Here is a 20,435-nt window from a genome sequence, read left to right on the forward strand (position 1 = left end):
ATGAGTCAAAAATTTATAAACTTAGCATTTTATAAACCTAGTTCCTTTCTTCTTAGAAAGAGACAGCAAGTACATTTTTTTTTTTTGACATAGCAAAAGAACTCAAAGATCTGCCTGCCTTTGTAAGCATAGACAATAAGCTAGCTGGGTGGAACCTAGCTTTGAGATCTCCACTCTCACCACACCTGCATCTAAATTTGCTTTGTCGCAGACTGACCTTGAACTCAGGAATCTGCCTGTATTTGTATCTTTCTGACAAGCTGGCATATAGTACAGCTGCCTCTATTCTTTTGGGTCTGTGAAGCCCCTCATATAATTCATATTGTATCCTTATATTTGGTATAATTGAAAATTATATGTTCTTGAACTCTTGTTTTTAGAGGTCTTTCCCACTGCCTTAAGGGCTGTCTTGAAGGTCACAACATTTACCTTTTTGCTAAGGACGTTAGACACACCCTCACCTCCCAGACTCTTGCCAGTTCTAATTATCTTGTTGTCATTAACCTTGGCACAGAGACTGTTTCCCAAAGGAGGAACATAAAGTAAACTATGTACATTATCATACAAACCAGCTTCACACCCACAGCAACCCTCAGCACTCTGGAGATCTGTGTCCTGCTGGCTCTGCTCCGGGGTTGGGAAACTGTCACACTGACCCTTCCATGGCCATGCAGGACTCAGCAGATAGGGATGTATCTAATTGACATGGCCCAAAATTTTGCTCTTTAGTTTATTAACCATGAAAATTAAGCATTAATTTGAATATTGGTTAGGTAAGCAGGAGAAGAGAATGTCATATAATAATCCTTGTAATAAATGACCTCAGGAAATGTAACCAGCTGCCTAGCTTAGGTGCTTTATATCCTATTTGCAACTGTCTCTGTGTTAGAAGTTAGGCCTGTTTTTACTTTTTCTCCCATGAAGAGACTTATTGGCCAATCTGTATTGAGTAATTCCCCATGTGAAGGGAAACAAACAAACAAACAAACACCTAACTTCGGGCAGCTGAGATCTAGCTCGTGCTCGTGATGCTAGCAGCTGAGCTCCACATGAGGGGACATTACTTGGAACTGAGGTGTTGCACCAGACACTGTTCCCAGCTCTGATCTAGGCCAGACCCCAGTGACAAGCTGCAGGGGAGGATGGGGAGGGATGTGGTGAGAGGGGGTGGGGGAGCAAGGGCTTTGAGTTTTAGTCAGATCACTTGGGAGGTTGGCAGGGCAAGCCCTAACTTAGTGAGCCCGTTTGGCCCACCAAATGTGTCCAGCAGCAGAAAGTGCTTTTGCTCTCTCTCCTTTTATTGTAGTTTTAAGCTATAAAGATGACAACCAATTTACAGCTTGAGAGTACAACTGTTTTCTTCTGTTTAAAGGCTTGAGTTAGCCAAGCAAGAGGCAGGCAACGTTCCCAGCCTGCTGGGGCTCAATTTGAATATGATTCTCAATATCAGTAGAGGGCGCAGGGGGTCTTGTGCTCACAGAGACACACTGGAGAAATCAGGAATTTAAACTTCTGGGGCTGTCTCTTCAAAGAAAGTGAAGTTTGTTAGGTTTCAAACCCAGAAACAGCTGAGGTGCCAGTTCATCATATCAAAGCGGACTCTGGCCGCCAGGTTCTCTCAGCGTTCCTCACCCCCTATCTGTTAAGGGGTCCTCCTGCTTGGCATACCATCCCCACCCTAATTTTCTCCTGCCCAAGGGCGAGACTGCCCTTCTCCCATCTGTCCTTACCTATATAGTCCAACCTTTTGGATAACCTGGTCTCTTTTGTCTGCTCTTAGCACCTCCTGCCTACAGCACCAGGGTCCTCTTTCCTCTCCTCCTCCGCCTCCCTGATCTCCTCACAGGACTCAGGGTCCTGTCCACTCTGGACTCTCCCAGATGTTCTACCTAGGACTAGGTCTCTCTTCTATCTACCATAAACTTTCTTCTCCACCATACCTCGGGGCAGTCCTGTCCTTCCTTTTTTATTTCTTTTCTTCGTTCGTCCATTACCAGAGACCAATTATGGCCTATCCTTTTGGTTTCCTTTTCTGATTCATGTAAATCCCAAGACCTGGGAGTCGTGTAAAAGAGTTTTCTCCCAAGGACCTCAGCTGCAGGTCTGACTCTCCTGAGGTACGGACAGATCATTTGTTTCTGCTGGCTTCTGCCATCCACAAATGTCGATGCCAAATTCTGGAGTCCAATTTCAGTCGCTGCTTCTCTCAACCTGCTTCCTAACTACCTGTCTTTCATCTCTCTGGTATCAGGCCCGCTACGCCCTCCATGTGCGCATCTACATGTTTATGACTCTGGCCTGTGGGTATTTTCCTTCTCTCCTGCTCTCTCTTCTCCTTCATACTGGATAAGTGTCATCTGAGATGACTTGTTTTGTTTACTGTTGCTACAAAAGCTACACCAGTATGCCAGGAAGCTCCTTTTGCCCCCACTGGGCCAATCACAAGGACAAGGGACACCTTTTCTCTGTAAGCTGGACATTTTTCTCTCTGACAGGTTTCTCATTCTGCTTGGGGATGCCCTGGATGGAAATTCCTGTCACACAACACTTTATCCACTTCCTCACCTCCCCGAGCAGCTCCCAGATGGGTCCTGTCAGGACATCCTGGGACCCTTTCATTGCTTTCTCTCACTCAGAGTGACCTGCTCTCTCTCCTCTCCTCTCCTCTCTTCCTCTCTTCTCTTCCTCTCCCTCTCCCTCTCCCTTCCCCCCCCCCCCCTCTCTGTGCCTTCCTGGACCTGTGTTACTTTCCTTGCTTCCAAGGGGTGATCTGCTAAGTCCCACAGCTTCCTTAAGTTCGTGTAGCCTGTCAGCCTGTCCCTCCTGTCTCTCAGCTCCCTCTGCAGTCCTGCATCTTCTCTGTGCCCTGGGCTTTTATGCTAGTGGAACCCTGCCACAGGTGGAGTTCTTGCTTGTTTGTCGGTGTCCCTTAACCATTCCTCTCCTTGTCTCTATGTCATAAGCACCTCTCGTCTTCTACTCCTCCTGGCTGAATTAGCTTCTTTTTGTTCTAGAGCTTTCAGGTGTGTCATTAAGCTGCTGGTGGATGCTCTCTCCAGTTTCTTTTTGGAGGCACTGAGAACTAAGAGTTTTCCTCTTAGCACTGCTTTCATTGTGTCCCATAGATTTGGGTATGTTGTGCCTTCATTTTCATTAAATTGAAAAAAGTCTTTGATTTCTTTATTTCTTCTTTGGCCAAGGTATTATTGAGTAGAGTATTGTTCAGCTTCCATGTGTATGTGGGCTTTCTGTTGTTTTTGTTGCTATTGAAGACCACTCTTACTCCATAGTGATCCGATAGGAGGCATGGGATTAGTTTGATCTTCTTATATTTGTTGAGCTCCGTCTTGTTACCAATTATATGGTCAGTTTTGGAGAAGGTACTATGAGGTGCTGAGAAAAAGGTATATTCTTTTGCTTTAGGATGAAATGTTTTATATATATATATATATATATATATATATATATATATATATATATATATAATTAATATGTTAAATCTAATTGGTCCAATGCTTTAATTAGTTTCACTGTGTCCCTGTTTAGTTTCTGTTTTCCTGATCGGTCCATTGAGGAGAGTGGAGTATTGAAGTCACCCACAATTATTGTGTTAAGCGCAATGTGTGCTTTGAGCTTTAGTAAAGTTTCTTTTACGAATGAGGGTGCCCTTGCATTTGGAGCATAGATGTTCAGAATGGAGAGTTCTTCTTGGTAGATTTTTCCCTTGACCAGAAAGAAATGTCCTTCCATGTCTCTTTTGATGACTTTAGGTTGAAAGTCAATTTTATCTGATATTAGAATGGCTAATCCCTGGGGCTGGAGAGATAGCTCAGCAGTTTAGAGCACCGACTGCTCTTCCAAAGGTCCTGAGTTCAAATCCCAGCAACCACATGGTGGCTCACAACCATCCGTAATGAGATCTGACGCCCTCTTCTGGAGTATCTGAAGACAGCTAACAGTGTACTCACATATAATAAATAAATATTAAAAAAAAAAAAAAAGAATGGCTAATCCGGCTTGTTTCCTAAGACCATTTTCTTGTAAAATTGTTTTCCAGCCTTTTACTCTGAAAGGGAAAATCATTTGGAATGTAAATAAAGAATATAGAAAATTTAAAAAAAATAGGCACCTCTCAGGCTCCTGGAGACTGCTATGCCCTCGGTGTGCCCACCATGAGGGCAACTTTGAACTTGCATCATCTTTCAGCTCTGGCCTGCTGCTCCTCGTTGAGTGGCTTCACTGAAGTCACTCACGGGTTCTCTCTCCCCTGCTCTCAGCTGGTTTCCCTTGCCTCCCACTAGGAACTGCAGTCCCCTGTGCCATCTCCTCAGCCTGCTTCTGCTCTCAGCTCCCTCTGGAAACTTAGAGGAACTCGCCCTCCCTGTACACAGGCTCCATTTGGCCTCCTCTGTCTCTTCTGCTGTGGACTCATGTTTTATTACAACAACATGACCTCAGTACATATCAATTCTCACAAAGCATCATAACTTCTGCCACTGCACACACAAGTGAGCCCCAAATCTCTCATATCTGAACCGGCTCTGCTCTGCCCTTCCAAAGTCTCTTCTAAGGTTCTGCTTCCCACTCTTAAAAAGTCTTTTATCTCTATGATTTTTTCTCTATGATTTCTGCACTCTGCTCTCAAAAAATAATCTCTTAAGATTGTGCTATAAACTCTATCTCAGGATTTGTAAATTTATTGGGTGTGGTTTAAAAATCTATAAAATTTGTAACAAAATTTATCTTAAAACTTGTAACTAAAGGCTTACTATATATGTTATTGATCTCTTGTCTAGATTATATTATATATATAATTTAGATTCAACTTTTGTTTAGGAAACTAGATATTTTAAACACCAGCCGCCTGGTTGATTACCTACTTTCCTAAGGCTGAAGCGTGCATGCCATGTGACTTCACCATCTTAAGATGACCATTTTCTATAAAGCAACAATTATAACATTTCCTGAGCCCTCTGCTTAGGAGGGCTTAGGAATGTCTCATTTTAGACTAAGGACACAAAAGCAGCTCTCAAATATTTTGGATTGATATGAATTTTTGTATGATGATAAAAATGTCATGTTATAAAGGTTTACTCAAATTAACAAAAGACAATTTAAGATATATATCTGATTACTTATGTATTTGCTAATTATTCAACACCAGACTTCTATAAAACTTGGATAAGCAACAAAACATGTTTAATAAATAAGGTATATTTGATAAATAAGATTTATAATTCCTAAGACCTACTCAGGTTCACAGTAATATTTGTCCAGCTTCTTTATCTCTGTTCACTTTGTTAAGCTTTAGCTATTTGGATAAAATAAGTCATTCAGAAAACTATGATATTCTATTTTGATGCTAAAGGTAATTCAATTAGATCTTAACTCAAAATTTTAAAGTTCTGATGGCAAAAGAAAGGATTCTTCCTGCAAACCTTTAAAGAAAACAAAGATCTTCTGGTACCTTATTTTGGAGTTTTTGCCTTCTGAACTGTGAGAAAATATACATGTAATATTTTAAATTAAAAAAAAATTAAAGTTCAAACTTAGCAGGAATAAAGGTATAAATTCCTAATTTTATAAAAGCTACTAACTCATTTACTATTATATAATTCATTTAATGGCAAACTTTAGCTTTCTATATGATTTCTTTTCTAAGATTTATTTATTATATGTAAGTACACTGTAGCTGTCTTCAGACACTCCAGTAGAGGGTGTCAGATCACGTTACAGATGGTTGTGAGCCACCATGTGGGTGCTGGAATTTGAACTCAGGACCTTCGGAAGAGCATTCAATGTTCTTAACCACTGAGCCATCTCGTCAAGGTTAAGCCTACTATCAGATATATTTAATGGATAGATGGTTCTTAAACTCTTCAGATATCTGCTGAATAAAGCATATTAAAATACTTAATAAAAAAGTTTCCCATAATAGAACTGCCCCTTCCTAGTGGAAACCCTTAATAAGACAGATGGGGCACAACAACCCCATCTGAATTGTGGTAATGCCAAAACTACCCTGTTTTTTTGGTGCCTTTGTGCCTCAGCTGCTACCAGAGCTCTGCACAAAGTGGACATTTTGGGGGTTGATTGTTGTACTTTGCCTGGTCAACAGTTTCCCCAAATCCCACTACAAGAAAAATCCTCAGACCTGGGTGTGACAGGCAAAGGCCTATACAGCTCTGTATAACAACTGAAGATTAAATGTAGTTTATCACAGCCAAAGACCAACCATTTCTGTTCCAATGAACCTAGACAGGCCTAATGTAACTGCTCTAGGTAAGGGGGAAGTCTGTCATTTTAATTGATAGATATCATTTGGATTATACTTCTGGCTTTAATTTCTCCTTCTCAGATCTCTGATAGTGACTGATAGTTTTCTTTACTGCAAGCATAGTGAGTGGGGTGGGATGGGGTGAGGTTGGGTGGGGTAGGGTGGGGTGGGGTGGGGTGGGGTCAGGTGGGATGGCTTCAGAGGCCCTCTTGGTTCTCCTCTTAGGGAAGAACCAGGCCTCAAGCCCCACTTTCCCAGGCCTCAAGATGAGAAAGATAGCTACAAGCCTCCAAAAGGAGATACACTCAAAAAACAGGTTTCAAAGTAATGTTTCCCTATCCCATCACTTAAAGGAATTTACTTTACAGTGACTGCGCAATGATCAAACACCTGTGTCTCATGGCAAATGATGAGATATGAAAGGTTTAAAGTTTATACAAGTTACAAAGGTCTTAAAAAATGTTTTAAATTTTCTTTGATTGTTTTTTAAGTGTAGACTTAAAAGTGCTTCTCACTGTGCTAAAACATCTCTGTCCAATCAATCTATGTAGACCAGTCTTCTAGATAAATGAAAGAGTGTTCATTCTTTTAACTCGGAATCTTTTAGGGTCCCCAAGCTTTTACTAAGAGAGGGTAAAAATATAAAGTAAAGTTTCTTTTTCTTTCTTTTTATTAGATATATTCTTTATTTATATTTCAAATGTTGTCCCCTTTCCTGATTTCCCCCCTCCAAAATCCCTTAACCCATCCTCCCTCCCCCTGCTCACCAATCCACCCACTCCTGCTTCCCTGTCCTGGCATTCCCTTGTACTGGGGCATCTAGCCTTCTCAGGACCAAAGACCTCTCCTACCCTGGATGTCCAACAAGGCCGTCCTCTGCTACATATATCTCTCTAGCCATGGGTCCCTCCATGTGTACTCTTTGGTTGGTGGTTTAGTCCCTGGGAGCTCTGGGGGTACTGGGTGGTTAAAATTGTTGTTCCTCCTATGGCGCTGCAAACCCCTTCAGCTCCTTGGGTCCTTTCTCTAGCTCCTCCATTGGGGACCCTGTGCTCAGTTCAATGACTGGCTGAGAGTGTCCCCCTCTGTATTTGTCATACACTGGCAGAGCCTCCCAGGTGACAGCTATATCAGGCTCCAGTCAGCAAGCACTTGTGGGCATTCACAATAGTGTCTGGGTTTTGCAATTGTATATGGGATAGATCCCTAGGAGGGGCAGTCTCTGGATGGTCTTTCCTTCAGTCCCTGCTCTACACTTTGTCTCTTTATCTCCTCCTGTGGGTATTTTGTTCCCCCCTTCTAAGAAGGACCAGAGTATCCATACTTTGATCTTCCTTCCTCTTGAGCTTCATTTGGTCTGTGAATTATATCTTAGGATTCCAAGCTTCTGGGCTAATATCTATTTTTCAGTGAGGGCATACCATGTGTGTGTTCTTTTGTAATTGGGTTACTGTTGTATTCCATAGCTGCCTTCAGCTACTACGAACTGGGTTCCTGGAACAGAAGCTGAGGGATGTATGGGGAAGGGGTGAAAAGAAAGAGGCCAGGACAATATTTTACTGTCCAAGGCCCCAACTTTAAAGGGGGTCAGACCTTTTAACAGTTTTGGCAAGCCCCTCCCCCCAGACTTGGGGCTGAGTTCCAGCAAAGTCATCTGGCTGGACTGCTCAGGCAACTGGGTGGGTCACCTGCTTAATTCAGGAATTCGTAGACCTGGAGGAACAAAGATCTTAACCTTCACTCTGAGCTTCTCCACCCTAGGATAAATTCCTACTGTAACCTACTTCCCTATTGTCCTGTGGTCAGATTCCTGCCCGAAGCCAGGGATTGTCCTTGGCCAATGTCAAGTTCCCACCAATTGGTAAGACACCCCAACATGGTTCTGTACAGATTACCTCACTCAGGATGATATTTTCTAGTTCCATCCATTTGCTTAAGAATTTCATAGCCGGGCCGTGGTGGCACATGCCTGTAATCCCAGCACTCTGGGAGGCAGAGGCAGGGGGATTTCTGAGTTTGAGACCAGCCTGATTTACAGAGTGAGTTCCAGGACAGCCAGGGCTATACAGAGAAACCCTGTCTTGAAAAAACCAAATCCAAAAAAAAAAAAAAAAAAAAAAGAATTTCATGAATTCATTGTTTTTAATAGTTGAGTAAGCTGGGCGGTGGTGGTACATGCCTGTAATCCTAGGACTCTGGGAGGCAGAGGCAGGCGATTTCTGAGTTCGAGGCCAGCCTGGTCTACATAGTGAGTTCCAGGACAGCCAGAGCTATACAGAGAAACCCTGTCTTGAAACAAACAAACAAACAAACAAACAAAACAAATCCAAAAAACAAATAGTTGAGTAGTATTCCATTTTGTAAATGTACCACATTTTCTGTATCCATTCCTCTATTAAGGGACATCTGGGTTCTTTCCAGCTTCTGGGTATTATAAATAAGGCTTCTATGAACATAGTGGGGCATGTGTCCTTATTACATGCTGGAGAATCCTCTGGTTATATTCCCAGGAGTGGTATAGCAGGGTCCTCCAGTAGTATTATGCCCAGTTTTTCGAGGAACCGCCAAATTGATTTCCAGAGTGGTTGTACCAGCTTGCAATCCCACCAGCAGTGGAGGAGTGTTCCTCTTTCTCCACATCCTTGCCAGCACCTGCTGTCTCTTGAGTTTTTCATCTTAGCCATTCTGACTGGTGTGAGGTGAAATCTCAAGGTTGTTTTGATTTGCATTTCCCTGATGACTAAGGATGTTGAACATATCTTATTATTCCTCACACCAGTCCCTGTAATATTTGCAATACTCTACTATTTGCAAGCCAAATTGCACAGGTTGGCAGTTTCTTAAGTACCCAAGGGCAATTAGAGACTGTCCCTGGGCCCAATAATGCCCACTTCATATACTTCTACCTACTATTCATAGATATAAGCACAATATTAACCATAGTAGACCAATAGAGTGCCTTTTTTTAGCCAATGGCTTTTGCTTTTTCCATCAATGCACATACAGTCACTCTCCAGGGTTTTACACAGCCCCTCTTATCTTAGTCTGCAAATCTCATTGAGTGGATTCATTTTCCTAAAAGGATCTATGTGCTAGTAATATGTGGATAATGCTATTCTTGTTTACCAAACCTACTAGCTGGCTCAAAAAAAAAAAAAAAAAAAGTAGCTTCTTGTGGGATGTGAAACCCTGCCAGGAAGTTTGATAAGGTAGAGCAGGTTGAAACCTGGAGACTTGGTGGGCACACACCTGAGGCCTCGGCAGCTCCCCAGCTCCCTGCCAGACTCCTGACTTAGAACACACGCCATGCTTCTCACATAAAAGGGTCCTATTGTCTCAGAGGCCCAAACCTAGAGGCCTGGAGGAGTTAGCCTATAAGCTTCCATTCCCAGACAGTCCTCCCTGCAAAAGGTATTTAATCTCAGTTGGGTGTGGTTTTATGCATCCATTTTCTGCTGTGACAAACTGTTTAGACTCATGGACTGTCTCTTTCATCAAGATCTGTCAAGATCCACCATGAGGAACCTGGGGAAGACCTATGTCTACAGAGCTACAGCTTTATTCTACCATGGATGGTCTCTCTGTGCTCCTAGCCACAACTGCAACCAAGCTTGGCACTGCCAAGCTAAGGACAATCGCTCATGGGACAAGCCATAGCTTCCCCTCCCCAGCCTACTCGTGGTCCTGAGCTAGATGCTGTCCCCAGCCTGAGGGCCCCTGACTCTGTTCTCTGTTCTTCCATGACTCCCAGCTGCTGTTGGATGTCCAAGAGTCTGAGAACCCCACTGCCCTGGCCTGTTGCAGGCTTAGGAACCTCTGAGCCAGCTCTGGCTTTCGCACATCTCAGATAGCACTTTCCTACCCCCATGGCAGTGCCTTATGCTTCCCTACAGCCCTGCAACTGCCCTGGGGGCAGTGTGAGGTAAGTGCAGTGTCCCCCCCCCCCCCAATACACCATTTTCTCAAGTTGCTTTTGAGCACAGTGTTTTATCCAGCCCCCCCACCCTCCCCCCCAAGCCCCAGCACCAGAAAGCAATCTAAGCCAGCAACCAATAGTAGAGCAATAGCTTGCAGTGTTTAGGGCACTCTGGGACCTCACTGGCAAACAGCTCCAAAGGGGGTAATTCATTCCTGGACTTCATTCTATTTGTTATTCTCCCCTTGCACTGCTGCTTCATTATAGGGTATAATTAGAGGGTGTAATACTCTCCTGATATTCTTGCCAGCCCAACCTCTGGTAAGAAAAAAGGATTGAAGATGAAGTGTAACCAACAGGCCAATTATTCAACCAATCAACCCCATCTAATCAAAATCCAATTAAGACTCAGGAGTGCATTCTGCTTAGTGAGCACACGATGCTCCTGGAGGGTGAAGTAGCTGATTCCAGGAGGACATGATGTCGTAGCCCTGCATTTCAGATCCTTTACAGATCTTGTCCTATGTGTTTCTTTATTTGGGTGTTTTGTGTTTTGTTTTTAAATCTTTGTAACAAAACTATAGTAATATCTACACTTTTTGGAGTCCTGTGAGTTGTTCTTCTGAGAGTCATCCAACTCTTGGTCAGATGAGTGGATGGCTGGGAAACTTGTAGCCAGTCTGTAGTTTCAATCTTGTTGAGGAATGTGTCCTTAAAGCTGTGGAGTTTAAAGCAATCTCTAAACAGTGTAAGAACTGAGTTGTATTGCAGTATTCTAGACTGACTCACCTGCCTGAGCATTGTGTAATTCTTTATTTATGCTACTATCTCATGTCAGCCAGGCATGGTTTGCTGGTGTTTGTTCTCTATCATATCTGGCACAATGTGTGCATTTTTATTCTAATCAGATTTTTTATTATTTTACACTCTGATCTTTCTCAATATATCTGGTACAGTGTCTGTCTAGGAACAATCCATATATATAGAGATTTCCTTTCTCCCAGTGACCTCCATTTTTGTGATAGTACCACCTCCCAAAGAAGCTTGACATGGCTCTGGAGAAATGCTCTCAGGATGTTAATGGTGGGACTGAACTTGATGATTATACCTGTTAAAAGATCAACTAAAACACATAACTATTTTATTTTGTTTTTTTTTTAATTTTAAAAATTCTCTCTCTCTCTCTCTCTCTCTCTCTCTCTCTCTCTCTCTCTCTCTCTCTCTCTCTGTGTGTGTGTGTGTGTGTGTGTGTGTGTGTGTGTGAGAGAGAGAGAGAGAGAGAGAGAGAGAGAGAGAGATGATGTGTACATAAGACAGGCTCATGGAGGCCAGGAGAAGGCACTGGATATCCCCAAAGCTAGAGTTGTAAAGGGTTGTGAGCCACCTGATTCCCGTGCTAGGAACTCAGGTCTTTATTTTATTTTATTTTATTTTATTTTATTTTATTTTATTTGGTTTTTCGAGACAGGGTTTCTCTGTGTAGTACTGGCTGTCCTGGAACTCACTCTGTAGACCAGGCTGGCCTCAAACTCAAAAATCCACCTGCCTCCGCCTCTGCCTCCCAAGTGCTGGGATTAAAGGCATGCACCACCACTGCCCTGTGGGAACTCAGGTCTTATGCAAGTGCTGTGCATGCTCTTAACCACTGAGACGTCTCTCTGGCCCCAGTTTTAAAGTTTATGTGAGCTACCAGCACTTTCTGAATAGGGCTGGTTCACACGGCAAGTTGTTAAGTCTTCCTCATACCCCCAAGGGATATGAGTGGAAAGTTTTTATTTGGCAAATATGAAACCAAGCAAAGAGATTATTTTCATGGTTATTGTTTGTAACCTTCCCAGCCTTGAGCAGGCTAAGCAAACCTTGTACATTTGCCGTGACAGGTTTTATCAACCTGGACAGAGACATCTGTCTCGACTGCAGTTGCAGCTTCCCATGGGAACTCAGATGTTTTGGCTGCCTGCGCTGACCTTGCTCCACAACAGATTCCAGCTGAAGCAAGGGGTGGGTTTTGTGGTTTTCCCCATTATGAATGCAAAGCTTATTTTAAACTTTGAGACTTGATCAGAACCTTTGTCTTGGCTTCATTCTTGTCTCTACCCCCTACCTTTTCATTTCTAGCCCCCACCCCCTTCAGGTAAATCCAGTTCGCTGCTGGATGACTACAGATGTTCAACTCATTGCTTTATCTGGAATCTTGAAGGCATTGTACTTGGTCTAGGTCTTAAGTGCCTTCCAAGCACCTTGTAAGACCATTAAAGTCATTATGTGATGCTACTGGGAGAGTGTGCAACTGTTGAGAGCTGAGAGAAATTAAGTCTTGTGGTGTAACCATGTAATTCAGGATTTCAAATTCAAGCCCTATCTGGTGCACAGAGCAAGTTCAGACCAACCTGGGGAACTAAGTTAGACCCTGTTTTAGAATAAAAATTAACAAAATTGGGATATAGCTTAGTGATCTGACTTATGCCTAGATCAGATCCCTAGTACAAAAAAAAAAAAAAAAAAAGAGGTAAGGCTTAGTGAGATGAAGTTAGGCCACTGAACATGTACGAGACCTTATGGTACTAATAGAAATCCAGGCCCTACTCTAAATTCTGTCTCACCTTCTGGTCACCAGGAGATAAGAATATTTCTTGCATTGGCTCGTGTCAATAATGTATATTGTCTCACCCAGTCAGAAGCAATGAGATCAAGTGGCTTTGAACAGACACCTCTAAACTCTGAGCGGAACACATCTAACCTTATGTTAAGCTGGTTATCTGGGGTTTCTTGGGTCAGTAACAGAAAATGACAACATAACTGTAATGCAACCAGCTGGCCGCCTGTGATGGACTGAGCTTTCTTTTTAAATTCCAAATTCTAGGCTTCAGTTTTCCTATGTGTAGACCTGGGTGTTAGGCTTTCCACTTAATTACTTCAAAACACTAAGATCAATCTATGCTATACTAAATCTATACTAAAATATATCTATACTATAACTAAGATCTATACTATACTATCTAAACTATACTAAGATCCAGGTAGGTATGTCAGGGCAGGTGTTAGTATTCTAAAATTGAAAACAATCTAAGCAGACACAAGAGTTCAGCAAAGCATGTTCTTTATTTGAATTATGCAGCTGGGGAGCTGACTGCATGTTCAGATGTCCATCTCAGTAAGGATGTAAGTAGATAAAAAAGGACACAGGAGCTAAACTACACCCCAGAAACAGGATGTTAGAGAATATTTAAGCCCGTGTATATGTGTGTACATGAGCACACATGGCTGTCAGAGGGCAGTGGCTGAGCTGGCTTCCCTCTTCACCAAGTGGGGGTCCCAGCATCTTCAGACTTGGGAGCAAATGCTTTTTCCAGCTAGGCTGGCTTGCTGGCCCAGAAAGAGTTTTGTTGTTGTTGTTGTTGTTGTTGTTTTTTACTTCTTGAATTCCTTCTACAATCCATCCCACTGTGTGTGTGTGTGTGTGTGTGTGTGTGTGTGTGTGTCTGTGTGTGTGTCTGTGTCTGTCTGTCTGAATTAGATAATCTTTTTGGAACAAAACTGCATTTGTCTCAATCGTTTTGTTCAGAAGCAAGCAATGTAACTTTCCTGTCAGAACCAAGGGCATGCAGAACATCTTACCACAATGTCATTCTCACATATTAGGATATCCGTGTCTAACAGAAGCATGGGGAAAGTGATTAATACAGTAGCTCTAGTATTAATATAGACACATTTTACAACTTAGTGTTTAATGGTCCCATGGCTCCAGAGTCTGCCTTCACTGAGCCCCTTCTGTTCCTCATGGTGATTATGGTAGACTCCAGTGACTCCTGAGAAACCTTATTATAAGGACAATAAATGTCATGTTCTGCTCATGGCACGACCTCGGTACTTTAGACAGCGACTAGCACGATAAACCTTAACTTTTAAAAACAATAAATATGAATGGGTAAATAAACCTTTTTTTTTTTTTTTTTTTTTTTTTTTTTTTTTTTTTTTTTTTTTTTTTTTTTTGTGAGCACGTTTTACACCCTGCAGGAGTCCAAAATCTACGTTTAAGTCCTGGCTCCACTTTGAAGCGGTTGTCACTTTGTGCGGGGATCAGGAGGGACCAGAGCCACCAAAAGGAGGCGCGCGGGACCGCTTGGGCAAACTGTCGCGTACGTGTGACGCAATCACCCCGCGCCCGTGCAGACGAAGAAGCCAGGGAACGTGGATCGTAGGTAGCATGGCGACCACCGCCCAGCAGTCACCTCAGCCGGTCGGCGGAAAGCGCAAAGGCAAATCCCAGTTCCTGCCGGCCAAGAGGGTCCGACGCGGTGACGCAGGCGGCCCGCGGCAGCTGGAGCCCGGCCTGCAGGGCATCCTCATCACCTGCAACATGAACGAGCGCAAGTGCGTGGAGGAGGCCTACAGCCTGCTCAACGAGTACGGCGACGAGATGTACGGGCCGGAAAAGGTACGGGCCTCGGGGAGAGTGAGCCTCCCGCGGGCCTCTTCCGTGGAGCGGGGGCGGCACTTGCTCAGAGCGCCTGTAAGGTGCTTGCATGACCTCACTTTCCTTCCCGCCCCCGCTGTGGCTGCTATTGCGGTCGCCTGCCTGGTGGGTGTGTGCCTACGGGCTTGCTCTTTAGCCTTTCTTGACGTTACTAATGACAGTGGCTCCCACGTATTGATTGCCTTCTGTGGACCAGGTAGTGTGCCAGAGACCTTTCAGATGCCTACTTCTTGCGTCAGTGAGAAGTTGCTACGAGCTAAAATCTCTCTGAGGTAGTGATAGGGATGCTATTTTCCAAGTACACTTGAAAATACATTTAAGAAAATAAAACGTGTGAAACCCAGATCTCATCCTATGGCAATTTGGCAGCCGTGGTTATTATTGTACTCCGAATACATCTGCTCACTCTCTGAAGTATGGAGAAAGATAGTGTAGCAGGCCCCATTACTTGAGAGGAGGGGGCAGAATAGGAATCTGTAAAGGCTCCTTCAGTGTGCACAGTTATTTTTATTACTTGATTGAAAATTCCCTTGGCAGGACAGGGCAACAGGCACATGCCCTGTCTATGCTGGTGCCTTGTGCAAGTTCCCTTTTTGTTGAGCCCCTTTTGTTTTTGACAGAAGGCTTTGCTGGCTACCTCAAGTTGTCCTCAGACCCCCAGGTGTAGGGATTACAAGTACTGGCCGCTGCTTTTTGTGCTCCCTTTCTTATAGTGCGAGTAAGAGGTTTTAGTTCTCTCAGACATTCGGTTCTAATCCTGTCACAGCCACATTGCCTGCCTGCCACTATCCAGAAAGGTCTGAAAGCATATTCAGATGGCACGTACCACACACAGGGAATTTATTTCTTAATGTACATTTTGGAAGCACTATTGTATTAACCTAGTAAAAACTTTATTGTCATCATTGAGACTCCTGCCACTGGGGGTTTCACATAAGTAGCTAATTGCAGTGTTTGAATATGAGCTGTTCTGTAATTTTTGCCTGTTGGTCTTTATGTAAACAGTTTATAGACAAGGACCAGCAGCCCTCTGGAAGTGAGGGAGAAGATGATGATGCGGAGGCTGCCTTGAAAAAAGAAGTCGGTGACATTAAAGCTTCTACAGAGAAGAGGCTGAGAAGATTCCAGTCAGTGGAGAGCGGAGCAAATAATGTAGTCTTCATCAGGACACTTGGGATAGGTATGTCTGATTAACAGCCCTAAGCTGCAATCATATAGCATCTGGGCATTTAGTTCTTTGCAGATGCTGCCTAGACAGTGGCTTCATGGATGTGGCTATTGATGACTCTGTGGATCGTCCCCACATTCCATCAACTGTATATTAGTTTTAGCATGGTTTTGAAAAGGTTTTCAGATGACATATACCGAACTCAGGGAATTTGCTTCCTACTCCACATTTTGGAAGTAGTGTCATTTTAGTTTCCTATTAATGTGGAGAGGTGGAGGGTGGTGAGCAGAGCATTGGTTAAGAGTAGGGACCTGGCTGTGCTGCATCCTTCCTTTGGTAGCTTAAGGGAGAATGAAAATGTGTATTCTGTCTGGAAAGAGCGGCTGCTACTTAGTACCCGGCAGTTACCATTTAGGAATGGATGGCCTGATCCTCTTAAGACCTGGAAATGGAATTCCTTTGACTTTCAAGTGTGATCACTAATTTGAAAATGTTAGCACTGTTGTTTCAGGCAGATGTGGGTAGTTGCCACTAACTACACAGTGAGTAGTGTGGCCAGTGAGTCACTGCGTCGTGCTGTGCTCTGTGGTGCTGGGATTCTTTCCCTGCTCAGAACTGGGCGTCTGGACTCACTAATGGACAAGTATGTTAAGTGATGTGCAGATTTTTGTTTTTTTGTAAAATTATGCTGTGTAATGCTCATTACTCTAATTTGTATTACAAGAAAACAACAGTAAGGTGTGGTTTAAGTTTGATTCTGAGACTATCAACATTTATGTATGGTAGGTTGCAGAGAGATGCTAGTGGGAAAATAAAAACAAAAAAAGAGGCTTTTTTATTTTCTTGTGCTTTTTTTTCCTTTTTCTCTTAGAACCTGAGAAATTAGTGCATCATATTCTCCAGGATATGTACAAAACCAAGAAAAAGAAGACACGGGTTATTCTGCGAATGTTGCCCATCTCAGGCACATGTAAAGCTTTTTTAGAAGATATGAAAAAATATGCAGAAACATTTCTGGAACCCTGGTTTAAAGCCCCAAACAAAGGGACATTTCAGATTGTGTACAAATCTCGAAATAATAGCCATATGAATAGAGAAGAAGTTATTAAAGAGTTGGCAGGTAAGTTCTCTTAGTAATTTTATATAGCCTGCTCTGGTTAAAACTTAAGCTTAAAAATGTTTTAGTACATTTTTTTTTCTTCAGCACATATATCAGATTAAGTAATATTGGTATGTGAGGCAGATTCTCTGGTAGAATTTTTTGCAAATCAGAATTGAATATTTAGTAAAATATAGTGCTCTGCCCATACCCATTGGTCATTAGACCCCCTAGGGATACCAAACCTACTGAGTACTCAGGTGAGCCTTATATAAAATTGCCTGTTTGGTGTAGTATTTGCATATAATCTGCATATGTTCTCTTGTGTATTTTATATCATCTTTGGATTATTTAGAATACTAAGTCTGGTGTAACCTATGTGAAAGTGGTTATCTTATTTAGAGATAATGACAATGAGAATCAGTCTGTTCTTAGTGGAGATATCATTTTTCTTTCCTAAGTATTTTGATTCACACTTAATTGGGTTTGTGCACATGAGTGCAGTGCCCACAGAGTCCAGAAGAAGCTTTTGTTTCCTTTTTGAGCTAGGGCTAACAGGTGATTGTTTAGCTTCTCGCCATGAATGCTGGGAACAGATAGGTCTTCTGCAAGAACAGTGCGTGCACATTTCTGCTGAGTCATCTCTCTGCTCTGCCAACTGTTCTCTTATTAAATGTTTCAAGGTTTCATTCATATTTGTTTATTAAAAGCATTGATAAAGCTGCGCATGCATGCCCAACCTGGTCTACATAGTGAGTTCCAGGCCAGCCAGGGCTACATAGAGAGCCTGTCTTGAAATAAACAAACAAAAAAGTATCAGTAGTATTTGATTGACAGTTACAAAGAACAATGAATTTTTATAAACTCCATTTTCACAAATCCTGTACAGTAATGGATGAAAGCCTTGTTTTGGCTTTATCAGGCTTAATGATATCCTTCCTTCTTAGCCCATTTTCCTATTTTTGTTTCAGGAATAGTGGGCAGCCTCAATTCAGAAAACAAAGTGGATCTCACTAATCCAGAATACACGGTGGTAGTAGAAATCATCAAAGCTGTGTGTTGCCTGAGTGTTGTGAAAGATTATGTGCTGTTCAGAAAATACAACCTCCAAGAAGTAGTGAAGAGTGCAAAAGACTCACAGCCTCACCCAAAGCTGGGAAATGGCAAAGAAGCAAAATTGGAACCCGATAGCAAGTTGAATCAAAGTGATCCCCCAGAAGGGGAAAATAACCAACAAGTGGCACCAGAGAGTAGTGAGTTGCTGGGGCAGACAGAGCCAGGGTCTGATACCCAGGCTGGGAGTGAAGGAGGAGCTAAACCTGAACCTGAAAGTCAAGTCTCAGAAGTACCCAAGACAAATGAAAATGAGCTCTCATAGGTCATTCTGTGGGGAGGTGGTCTCAGCTGGGGTTCCATGTGGAATTGTGATAATATATTTTGATGTTTATGTGCTGCTCAAATCTGATCTCACAACCCCTGTTGTCAGTTTCATTAGAGCCTTTCCAGGCCTGTATGTCAGTGTGTGCAGAACCATGTACTGTTTCCTAGGGAAGGGTGCGAGGAGGATGGTGTTGGCCTCTGCCTCCTCATTACTCTCTCTAGTTTCCTCTTAAGCACTGCCAACTTGTGTGGAACTCAACAGTGTCTGAGTGGGAAATGGCAGGACATTCTGAGGAAGGTGTGTGCTGTGTCTCAGCTGTCTCCATTGGACACAGAGAAATGGCGCTGTGGATTCTGTGGGAATCACTTCGTGATGCTTTCTACTTTTTGCTTTCTACTTTTTGCTTTTCTTGGGGTTTTTGTTGTTGTTGTTTGTTTTGTTTTATGTTAAGAGTAAATCTGATGGCTCATTGCTGCAGGTGTTTTAGAGAAGGTATGAAGTAGCAGAGGACTGCTCTAGGTGAAACACAGGTGTTTCTCATAAGGTTAGGAATGCTGCCGGGTCACTTCCATATCCTAGTACAAAAACCAGGAAAGAAAGCCACTGGACCAGCTACGCAAGCTGGACTGTCAGCTTGTGGTGCTTTCAGGTGTTCCTCACAGTCAGATTGGAAGGGTGGAAGGACCAGTGAGTGAAAACAGCTATCCAGGTGGGGACTGTTAACATTAGGTTGGGGGATGGGTTTGCTTAAATCTTAATGCACGTTAGGAAGTAGTATAAATGCTAAGGTGGATAAGTGAAGAGCTAGTGACATGAGAATGTATGTTTTGTGTCACACAGCTAGAGGCTTGCTTGGTGAGCAACAGGATATGGGAGAAGCCAAGAATAGGCAGTACCTTGCTAATGCAGATGGGGCTAGACCATCCTCGGGAGTTTTGACACGTAAAATTGGGTCTGAGATCGAAACCATCTTGAAAGGATAGGCCTTAGTATCACTTAAGGGGAACAGGAGGAAACGATCTTGGTGACTTCTTGTGGTTTGCTCCAAGGTAGAAGGACTTACCTTTTGATAGTATAAGACAAAAGGCCTGAGGATAAATTACTCATTGCTCAGACAGGAAGTTCTGGAGCTCGGCAAGTTGTACGTCAGATTTTGATCTATACTTTGCTTTTGATTGCCTTTTTATTTATTTTCGGTGAGTCCCAAGTGTGACTGGCTATTTGCCAGTTGCACAGTGCTGTGTGCTCTTGGGATTTAAATTCAGTCTCAGATTTTGCTCTGTCTTCAGATTTGCCAACTTTGTCTTCACTGACTTTTCAGTGTGCTAGTTTACAGGTGATCCCAGGGTAGGAACTTAGAGGTTGGTTTAATTCTATAGCAGTTAGGACAGAAGATAAAAAAGCAGAAACCAAATCCCTGTCCTGCTCTGCAGACAAAGGAGTTAAGCCTGCTCCTGTAGGACATGTTCCTCCAAAGCTGAATACAGTTTTCAGATATTTTTACTGCATTTTGCTTTTGGTACAGCTGAACTTTCAGGTTTTCAAAGTTCCTGATATTTTAAAAAATAAAAATGAATTTGTTCTGTAACTTTTGGCATTCTTACTTTTTTTTCTGCCCCATATTAAATGTCTATATTTATAGTATGTTTACTATGCAAATGGCTTTCTATATGTGCAGTTTACTGTAAAAATGCTTATGTTTGATTATGTATCAAAAATCTGGGCTCATTGTACCTAAAAAGTAAAGATACTAAATTTATTCCTGAATAATTAACACTCAAAAAATACAAGTTTAAAATATTTTGTAGGATTTACTTCAAGTACTGACCTCATACTGGATTTTGTTAAACTCATTAACTGGCCTTTGAGTCATTTATACTTCTGATTTGAACAGTATTTTAATCTGCTTGAAAGGGTGATTTCATAAAGACTTGTTATGCAGAGGTCTTAAGCATTTCTCTTAGGACAGTTCGTCTTTACTTTGGATTAATCAGCGCAAGATGTATGAAACAGATTCACAGTATGCTGTCCATTTCTCTGGTGTTATTTGACCTTTGACACTTCATTCTCTGTTGGTTTATCACATCAGTACCCTTCTCAAATATGTTTAGAATTTG

General features: G+C 42.5%; 1 protein-coding gene across 1 annotated transcript; it reads left to right on the plus strand.

Annotated features, from left to right (window-relative positions):
• The first annotated feature begins 14,282 nt into the window (after positions 1–14,282).
• Thumpd1 (THUMP domain containing 1) lies at positions 14,283–19,906 on the plus strand. The gene is made up of 4 exons (XM_052200303.1): positions 14,283–14,631; positions 15,676–15,850; positions 16,710–16,958; positions 17,909–19,906. Exons 1-4 carry the CDS (start codon positions 14,401–14,403, stop codon positions 18,313–18,315), a joined length of 1,062 nt encoding a protein of 353 aa, XP_052056263.1. The 5' UTR covers positions 14,283–14,400; the 3' UTR covers positions 18,316–19,906.
• Positions 19,907–20,435: the final 529 nt, after the last annotated feature.

Source organism: Apodemus sylvaticus, chromosome 1, assembly GCF_947179515.1.
Source record: "Apodemus sylvaticus chromosome 1, mApoSyl1.1, whole genome shotgun sequence".
Lineage (NCBI taxonomy): Eukaryota > Metazoa > Chordata > Mammalia > Rodentia > Muridae > Apodemus > Apodemus sylvaticus.